The following is a 10,137-nucleotide window of genomic DNA, read 5'->3' as shown; positions in this document are numbered from 1 at the left end:
CACACACACACACAGACACACACACACACACACACACACACACACACACACACAGACACACACACACCACACACACACACACACACACACACACTTTAGCAAATAGATGCTAAAGGACCACAAAGAGACTTAAAACTAGGATAAAATTATGCAAAACGACATTTTGCAGAAGGTAAACACAGGAACAGCAGAAGAAGAAGACGGACAGGAAGCAGGTGTTGTGATGAATTATTCCTGATGTCTCTGTGTCTCTGTGTCTCTCAGGCAGGACTGTGTGGCGACAGAAGAAAGTCCTCAGGTGTTTTTCTGCTGCTGTGAAGGAGATTTCTGCAACGAGATGTTCAAACACCTGCCGGGACCTCGTGAGTTTATCACCTTTTAACCTACTTTAAAGAGTCCTCTCCTGCTGATGTTCAGGTGTATATCAGTATGTAGTGTCTCTACTTTAAAGAGTCCTCTCCTGCTGATGTTCAGGTGTATATCAGTATGTAGTGTCTCTACTTTAAAGAGGTCCTCTCCTGCTGATGTTCAGGTGTATATCAGTATGTAGTGTCTCTACTTTAAAGAGTCCCCTCCTGCTGATGTTCAGGTGTATATCAGTATGTAGTGTCTCTACTTTAAAGAGTCCTCTCCTGCTGATGTTCAGGTGTATATCAGTATGTAGTGTCTCTACTTTAAAGAGTCCTCTCCTGCTGATGTTCAGGTGTATATCAGTATGTAGTGTCTCTACTTTAAAGAGTCCTCTCCTGCTGATGTTCAGGTGTATATCAGTATGTAGTGTCTCTACTTTAAAGAGTCCTCTCCTGCTGATGTCCAGGTGTATATCAGTATGTAGTGTCTCTACTTTAAAGAGTCCTCTCCTGCTGATGTTCAGGTGTATATCAGTATGTAGTGTCTCTGCTTTAAAGAGTCCTCTCCTGCTGATGTTCAGGTGTATATCAGTATGTAGTGTCTCTACTTTAAAGAGTCCTCTCCTGCTGATGTTCAGGTGTATATCAGTATGTAGTGTCTCTACTTTAAAGAGTCCTCTCCTGCTGATGTTCAGGTGTATATCAGTATGTAGTGTCTCTACTTTAAAGAGTCCTCTCCTGCTGATGTTCAGGTGTATATCAGTATGTAGTGTCTCTACTTTAAAGAGTCCCCTCCTGCTGATGTTCAGGTGTATATCAGTATGTAGTGTCTCTACTTTAAAGAGTCCTCTCCTGCTGATGTTCAGGTGTATATCAGTATGTAGTGTCTCTACTTTAAAGAGTCCTCTCCTGCTGATGTTCAGGTGTATATCAGTATGTAGTGTCTCTACTTTAAAGAGTCCTCTCCTGCTGATGTTCAGGTGTATATCAGTATGTAGTGTCTCTACTTTAAAGAGTCCTCTCCTGCTGATGTTCAGGTGTATATCAGTATGTAGTGTCTCTACTTTAAAGAGTCCTCTCCTGCTGATGTTCAGGTGTATATCAGTATGTAGTGTCTCTACTTTAAAGAGTCCTCTCCTGCTGATGTTCAGGTGTATATCAGTATGTAGTGTCTCTACTTTAAAGAGTCCTCTCCTGCTGATGTTCAGGTGTGCATTAGTATGTAGTGTCTCTACTTTAAAGAGTCCTCTCCTGCTGATGTTCAGGTGTATATCAGTATGTAGTGTCTCTACTTTAAAGAGTCCTCTCCTGCTGATGTTCAGGTGTATATCAGTATGTAGTGTCTCTACTTTAAAGAGTTCTCTCCTGCTGATGTTCAGGTGTATATCAGTATGTAGTGTCTCTACTTTAAAGAGTCCTCTCCTGCTGATGTTCAGGTGTATATCAGTATGTAGTGTCTCTACTTTAAAGAGTCCTCTCTCTCTGTTTCAGCGATGAAAGCACCTCCCTCTCTGGGGGTTTTGGCTCTGATGCTTTACTGCTTCCTGCCGGTCAGTTTTCTCTCCGTTCTGCTGCTCAGCGCCGTCTGGATGTACCGACACCGAAAACCTCCGTACGGACACGTGGACATCACAGAGGTACACACACACACACACACACACACTCACTCACTCACTCACTCACTCACTCACTCACTCACTCACTCACTCACTCACTCACTCACTCACTCACTCACTCACTCAAAGCAAAAGACACGGCAGCCATCATCACCGGCGCCATCTTATCTTTCATACAGCAATCATTCTGAGTTATGCTAGCTTTTTGAAACTGTTTTCTCCCCCCCAGGACCCCGGCCCCGGCCCCGGCTCCCCCCTGCTGGGGCTGCGTCCCATTCAGCTGCAGGAAGTGAAGGCGAGGGGGAGGTTCGGCTGCGTCTGGAAGGGAATGATGATCAGTGAGAGCGTCGCAGTGAAGATATTCCCCATTCAGGTGAGAGCTGAAGTCATGTGACCGTGCTGTAGTTCCTTTATAGCCCAACATTAGCCTCCGTTAGCTTAGCGGTGGTGACGTGAAGTCATGTGACCGTGCTGTAGTTCCTTTATAGCCCAACATTAGCCTCCTTTAGCTTAGCGGTGGTGACGTGAAGTCATGTGACCGTGCTGTAGTTCCTTTATAGCCCAACATTAGCCTCCTTTAGCTTAGCGGTGGAGACGTGAAGTCATGTGACCGAGCTGTAGTTCCTTTATAGCCCAACATTAGCCTCCGTTAGCTTAGCGGTGGTGACGTGAAGTCATGTGACCGTGCTGTAGTTCCTTTATAGCCCAACATTAGCCACCTTTAGCTTAACGGTGGTGACGTGAAGTCATGTGACCGTGCTGTAGTTCCTTTATAGCCCAACATTAGCCTCCTTTAGCTTAGCGGTGGTGACATGAAGTCATGTGACCGTGCTGTAGTTCCTTTATAGCCCAACATTAGCCACCTTTAGCTTAGCGGTGGTGACGTGAAGTCATGTGACCGTGCTGTAGTTCCTTTATAGCCCAACATTAGCCTCCTTTAGCTTAGCGGTGGTGATGTGAAGTCATGTGACCGTGCTGTAGTTCCTTTATAGCCCAACATTAGCCTCCTTTAGCTTAGCGGTGGTGACGTGAAGTCATGTGACCGTGCTGTAGTTCCTTTATAGCCCAACATTAGCCTCCTTTAGCTTAGCGGTGGTGATGTGAAGTCATGTGACCGTGCTGTAGTTCCTTTATAGCCCAACATTAGCCTCCTTTAGCTTAGCTGTGGTGACGTGAAGTCATGTGACCGCGCTGTAGTTCCTTTATAGCCCAACATTAGCCACCTTTAGCTTAGCGGTGGTGAGGTGAAGTCATGTGACCGTGCTGTAGTTCCTTTATAGCCCAACATTAGCCACCTTTAGCTTAGCGGTGGTGAAGTCATGTGACCGTGCTGTAGTTCCTTTATAGCCCAACATTAGCCTCCTTTAGCTTAGCGGTGGTGAGGTGAAGTCATGTGACCGTGCTGTAGTTCCTTTATAGCCCAACATTAGCCTCCTTTAGCTTAGCGGTGGTGAGGTGAAGTCATGTGACCGTGCTGTAGTTCCTTTATAGCCTAACGTTGGCTTTTTTTTTCTACTTTCCCCTCAGAATAAGGAGTCGTGGCAGTTGGAGACGGAGGTGTTTGTTTCTCCCGGGATGAGGCATGAAAACCTCCTGAGATTCATCGCTTCGGAGAGACGGGGGAGTCACCAGGATGCTGAGCTCTGGATCATCACAGAGTACCACGAGAGGGTGAGCAGTGATACATAAGAACAGCTTTTAGCCCCGTGCCATACGTGAGCTGAACACAGCAAGTCAATCTAATGGAACTGAACTGAACTTATGCTCAACTAAGTCCATGTTTACATCCAAATGCACCTCATATTCTACCTCTTACCGTCTATAGAACTTACTTTTTCACTTGTTTACATGTTTTACTGCCTATTGTTGTTGTTGTTGTATGGTAATGTTATTGTTTTGTAAGCGCACTGTTCAATGTGAATCTTATACTGTCTGTTATGTGTGATCGCACCATCGGGAATGCTTGGAGTTTTGCTGTAGTGACAATAAAAGGAATCTAATCTGATCTAATAAGAGTTATTGAGTAACTGATGTCTTTGGGGTGTGAACATGAATCTGTGTGTCTGTAGGGTTCTCTGTGTGACTTCCTGAAGGGAAACATCGTCAGCTGGACTGAGCTCTGTCACATCGCAGAGACCATGGCACGTGGACTCGCTTACCTTCATGAAGACATCCCAAAGATGAAAGGAGAGGGACCCAAACCTGCCATCGCTCACAGGTGTGTGTCTGTAGTCATTTATGGCGCATTTCCACTGCAGGGCCTCGCACGGCTTAGTACGGTACGGCTAGGCCTCGTTAGGCCTTGGTAGGCCAGGCTCACTTTATGCTGCGTCTCCATTACAGTTTAGGAACTGGGGTAGTTACTATAGTAACGCAGTGTAGGCGGAGCCGTGACGTCCTCTTCAATGAGAACCCCAAAACCAACACAGCCGTTAGCTGTTAGCACTCAGAGCTCACAGCTCCTCATATCTGTTCAGAAACTAGACAAAAGTTAAACAAGTACAAACCACAGACTGTCTGTGTCATGGTGAATACAGTCGCTGCTTTATTTATGTCTGTATAGGCTGTTGTTGTGAGTGTGGACGGTCGGAGCATATACTGCGTTAGCTTAGCCAATCTCCATTTAGAAAACACGCATTTTAAAAGGTTTTTCCCCTGCCGTCTGTCTGCAGACTTGACAAAGCATTAATTCATGGTTTTTACTAACCGGTATCAGTATGTTGTTACTTCATCATCATTTAGTGTCTCTCTGTAGTCCTTTAGTGTCTCTTTGTAGTCCTTTAGTGTCTTTGTAGTCCTTTAGTGTCTCTTTGTAGTCCTTTAGTGTCTCTCTGTAGTGACTGTGTGTCTCTCTGTGTCTCAGGGACTTTAAGAGTAAGAACATAATGCTGAGTTCGGACCTCTCGGCGGTAATCGGAGATTTCGGCCTCGCCGTTCGTTTCGAGGCCGGTGAACCTCCGGGAGACACACACGGACAGGTGAGCTGTGTGTGTGTGTGTGTGTGTGTGTGTGTGTGTGTGTGTGTGTGTGTGTGTGTGTGTGTGTGTGTGGTGTGTGTGGTGTGTGTGTTGTGTGTTGTGTGTGTGTGTGTGTGTGTGTGTGGTGTGTGTGTGTGTGTGTGTGTGTGTGTGTGTGTTGTGTGTGTGTGTGTGTGTGTGTGTGTGTGTGTTGTGTGTGTGTGTGTGTGTGTGTGTGTGTTGTGTGTGTGTGTGTGTGTGTGTGTGTGTGTGTGTTCCATGTAAATGTCCCCTCTGTGGCACGAATAAAGGTATTCTGATTGATTCTGTTTAACGTGTGGGTGTGTGTGTGTGTGTGTGTAGGTGGGCACCAGGCGCTACATGGCTCCGGAGGTTTTAGAGGGAGCAATAAACTTCCAGAGAGACGCCTTCCTGAGGATCGACATGTACGCCGTGGGTCTGATTCTCTGGGAGCTGGTGTCCCGCTGCAAGGCCGTGGACGGTAATATATTCATTACTAAATATGAATATACAGCAGGGGAGTCTAACTCAAGGCTTGCAAAGAATATAATACGTTTATTAAGGCTCTTTGTATTATTTTGTAGTCCCTTTGTGTCTCTTTGTAGTCCCTTTGTGTCTCTTTGTAGTCCCTTTGTGTCAGGTGAACACGTTCTCTGACATGTTGTTTGCTCTCAGGTCCGGTGGGAGAGTACCTGCTTCCCTTCGAGGAAGAGGCGGGGCAGCATCCGTCTCTGGAGGACCTTCAGGACGTGGTCGTCCACAAGAAGCTGAGGCCGGCTCTGAAGGAGCTCTGGCTCAAACACAGCGTGAGTTTCATTAGTGTTTACTTCCTGTCTGTCTTCAACAAGCGCCCCAAAACCGCCTTCAAAATAAAAGCATAAGGAATTACTTTAATTAACTAGACAGCAGACCCTTGGAATGTCCAAATCAACCAATCAGAATCGAGTATTTAACTAAATCTTGTAAAGAGTACCATATTGACCCGAATATAAGAAGACCCCTCTTTTTCAAGCTCTTTTTGGGCTCTCCATCTTCTAACGTTACTCTCAGTAACTCCATATTTCTTTGCTGCTCGACAGTTCTTTGATGACTTCTTTGAACACCACTTAAAATTGGCATCGTAACTTGGCCTCTCTTGTTTATTAACTTGCCTACTTTTGATCCACTTTGTTGGAGTTGGGCTGCAGTCGAATAGTCCAAAAATCTGCTCCTATCGTCTATCCCTATCGTCTATCCCTATCGTCTATCCCTATCTATCGTCTATCCCTATCTATCGTCTATCCCTATCTATCGTCTATCCCTATCGTCTATCCCTGTCGTCTATCCCTATCGTCTATCGTCTATCCCTATCGTCTATCCCTATCTATCGTCTATCCCTATCTATCGTCTATCCCTATCTATCGTCTATCCCTATCGTCTATCCCTATCATCTATCGTCTATCCCCGTCGTCTATCCCCGTCGTCTATCCCTATCGTCTATCCCTATCGTCTATCCCTAACGTCTATCCCTGTCGTCTATCCCTATCGTCTATCCCTATCGCCTATCCCTATCGCCTATCCCTATCGTCTATCCCTGTCGTCTATCCCTATCGTCTATCGTCTATCCCTGTCGTCTATCCCTATCGTCTATCGTCTATCCCTAACGTCTATCCCTGTCGTCTATCCCTATCGTCTATCGTCTATCCCTATCGTCTATCCCTATCGTCTATCCCTATCGTCTATCCCTATCGTCTATCCCTATCTATCGTCTATCCCTATCGACTATCCCTATCGTATATCCCTATCGTCTATCCCTATCGTCTATCCCTATCGTCTATCCCTATCTATCGTCTATCCCTATCGTCTATCCCTATCGTCTATCCCTATCGTCTATCCCTGTCGTCTATCCCTGTCGTCTATCCCTGTCGTCTATCCCTGTCGTCTATCCCTATCGTCTATCCCTATCGTCTATCGTCTATCCCTATTGTCTATCCCTATCGTCTATCCCTATCGTCTATCGTCTATCCCTGTCGTCTATCCCTATCGTCTATCCCTATTGTCTATCCCTAACGTCTATCCCTATCGTCTATCGTCTATCCCTGTCGTCTATCCCTGTCGTCTATCCCTATTGTCTATCCCTATCGTCTATCCCTATCGTCTATCGTCTATCCCTGTCGTCTATCCCTGTCGTCTATCCCTGTCGTCTATCCCTATTGTCTATCCCTATCGTCTATCCCTATCGTCTATCCCTATCGTCTATCCCTATCGTCTATCCCTATTGTCTATCGTCTATCCCTATCGTCTATCCCTATCGTCTATCCCTATCGTCTATCGTCTATCCCTGTCGTCTATCCCTGTCGTCTATCCCTATTGTCTATCCCTATCGTCTATCCCTATTGTCTATCGTCTATCCCTATCGTCTATCCCTATCGTCTATCCCTATCGTCTATCCCTGTCGTCTATCCCTATTGTCTATCCCTATCGTCTATCCCTATCGTCTATCGTCTATCCCTATCGTCTATCCCTATTGTCTATCCCTATTGTCTATCCCTATCGTCTATCCCTATCGTCTATCGTCTATCCCTATCGTCTATCCCTATCGTCTATCCCTATCGTCTATCCCTATCGTCTATCCCTATTGTCTATCGTCTATCCCTATCGTCTATCCCTATCGTCTATCCCTGTCGTCTATCCCTATTGTCTATCCCTATCGTCTATCCCTATCGTCTATCGTCTATCCCTATCGTCTATCCCTATCGTCTATCCCCTATCGTCTATCCCTATTGTCTATCCCTATCGTCTATCCCTATCGTCTATCGTCTATCCCTATCGTCTATCCCTATCGTCTATCCCTATCGTCTATCGTCTATCCCTATCGTCTATCCCTATCGTCTATCCCTATCGTCTATCCCTATCGTCTATCGTCTATCCCTATCGTCTATCCCTATCGTCTATCGTCTATCCCTATCGTCTATCCCTAACGTCTATCCCTATCGTCTATCCCTATCGTCTATCGTCTATCGTCTATCCCTATCGTCTATCCCTATCGTCTATCCCTATCGTCTATCCCTATCGTCTATCCCTATCGTCTATCCCTATCGTCTATCCCTATCGTCTATCGTCTATCCCTATCGTCTATCCCTAACGTCTATCCCTATCGTCTATCGTCTATCCCTATCGTCTATCCCTAACGTCTATCCCTGTCGTCTATCCCCATCGTCTATCTCTATCGTCTATCCCTTGACCTCTGAGTGAAAGGTCACGGGGTTAAGGGATAGTGGATAGGAGAATTCAAAAGGACTTAGGAGAAGAGACTGCGGTACTTTAGAGAATCGACTGCACTTCCACTATCCGACGTGTTTATGATGCGCCAGCGGACGTCATGAATGTGCGTCTGCTGCTGTGGGGAAACTATGGAAACTACAGTTTTCTATACAGCGGACTACAACATGGATGTTTAATAAGAACGAGGGACTACTGTAAACTCATCTAGAGACTCTGCACCGTGCTCTGATGCTGTTATGCTTTATGAACGGGGACAACAGAGAAACATATTCTTCATGACCAAAGTTGGAATTGAAATAAAAAAGGAAAGTGAAACTTATGCTCGTCACCCTCTCCCTCCGGTCCACATTAATACAAATGATCCCAATACGTATGATTGTATGAAAAGATCTTCAAATCAATACAAATGTATTTATTATAAACGTTAGTCCTTAACATCTATCACTGTGTATATCACCATTCAAACATCTTTTAAAAGTTGAACAAACCCCACACAGCTCAGTAAAGACTGTGAAATGTTGACTTTATTTGATCATTTCAGTAAAAACTAACGTTCATATTTCTCTTTTAGATTATAATACTGATGAACGTTCAAAACAAAGCACTTTGGCAACTTACCACATACGTTTTAAAATGCTTAATAAGCACCGTAACTTTCATGATATCATTTCTCGTTCATAATCGGTTGTTTCCGTGAACGGCCGACTGTTGTGTGACGGCAAATGCCGCGGCTGCAAGGCATTGTGGGGCAGCACTTTCTCCTCTCCTTTCGTCAAGGGAGGTCCAGTGGTTCCTAAGCTAAAGGAGGTTATAAAGGAAGTTTGAAACCTCCTTTCCATTCATCTAGAGAATTGGAGCGGCTCTTATCATGGCTGCCACTGAGGGACTTCGGGTCATTTCACTCCGTTAGGAAGGTTCCTGAGCTAAACGGACTATTCGACCGCAACCAGGGTCTCTGTGTCTCCATCTCTCTCTCTCCTGTTGTACTGTTACGGTGTCGCTCTGAGGAAACACTCGTTTTGGCGCCATCTGTTGTTGTGACTGTGTAATTACATCAAAAAGTCTAGACCCCGAATATAAGACGAACCCTTTTTCAGATTTTTATCTAGGAAACAAAACCTGTCTTATATTCGGGTCAATACGGTACTTATTGATGTATGGACAGGATCAGAATCTAGTATTCAACTTAAAAACATCCTTTATTAAGCGTCCTGACCGTCTCGCTTCCTGTTTCCTCCTCAGGGATTGGCTCAGATCTGCGAGACGGCGGAGGAATGCTGGGATCACGACGCCGAGGCTCGTCTTTCCGCAGGTTGCGTCGAGGAGAGAATTTCATCGATTCGCCGCCTGAAGGCTAACATCGTGACGCCGCCGACCTCCGACCTCAACGCCCTTTTGGTGACCTCACTTCCTCCCTCCATGGTGACCAACGTGGACCCCCCCCCCAAAGAGTCCAGCATCTGAGGAGAGCTCTACTTCCTGTGAACACACACACACACACACACACACACACACACACACACACACACACACACACACACACACACACACACACACACACACACACACACACACATTTTTCTCAGTGGAAAGCAGCTGCTATTTAAACTCTCTGGACTTTTCTTTTTCCTCGTCCTTTTTTGGGGACGAATCTAACCAGCGCACACGTCCTCGTTTCTACTCTCAGAGTCATTTTATTCTTATTTTTTTAAACCAAACCCACGGAAACAGCATCCAGGTCCGACTCAGTGAATGCTCTTAATCTCAGAAGTACCTCAGCGACGACTTTTCTTTACTTTCGCAGATTTCTACCGTTCATCTTCTAACACTGGATTTATCTACCATTGACTTACCGTTTTTTACTACGATGCTGCAGAAGACTGTTACGCAACAGAATACAGACTCTCCACATTTTGGGTTTTTCTACAT

General features: G+C 45.5%; 1 protein-coding gene across 1 annotated transcript in view; it reads left to right on the top strand.

Moving 5' to 3' along the window:
• The window catches only part of LOC117475720 (activin receptor type-2B-like), an 18,942-nt gene extending 9,256 nt beyond the window's left edge, over positions 1–9,686 (top strand). Inside the window, exons 3-11 of the mRNA XM_034122035.1 lie at positions 265–362; positions 1,842–1,987; positions 2,196–2,339; positions 3,494–3,637; positions 4,036–4,184; positions 4,830–4,944; positions 5,287–5,425; positions 5,620–5,750; positions 9,451–9,686. Coding sequence (XP_033977926.1) covers positions 265–362; positions 1,842–1,987; positions 2,196–2,339; positions 3,494–3,637; positions 4,036–4,184; positions 4,830–4,944; positions 5,287–5,425; positions 5,620–5,750; positions 9,451–9,672 — 1,288 coding nt within the window. The 3' untranslated portion in view covers positions 9,673–9,686. The remainder of the gene's footprint in view (positions 1–264; positions 363–1,841; positions 1,988–2,195; positions 2,340–3,493; positions 3,638–4,035; positions 4,185–4,829; positions 4,945–5,286; positions 5,426–5,619; positions 5,751–9,450) is intronic.
• Positions 9,687–10,137: the final 451 nt, after the last annotated feature.

Source organism: Trematomus bernacchii, unplaced genomic scaffold (genome assembly GCF_902827165.1).
Source record: "Trematomus bernacchii unplaced genomic scaffold, fTreBer1.1, whole genome shotgun sequence".
Classification (NCBI taxonomy): Eukaryota; Metazoa; Chordata; class Actinopteri; order Perciformes; family Nototheniidae; genus Trematomus; species Trematomus bernacchii.
Note: the sequence above shows the minus strand (reverse complement) of the source record. Positions and strands in the feature narration are given on the sequence as shown.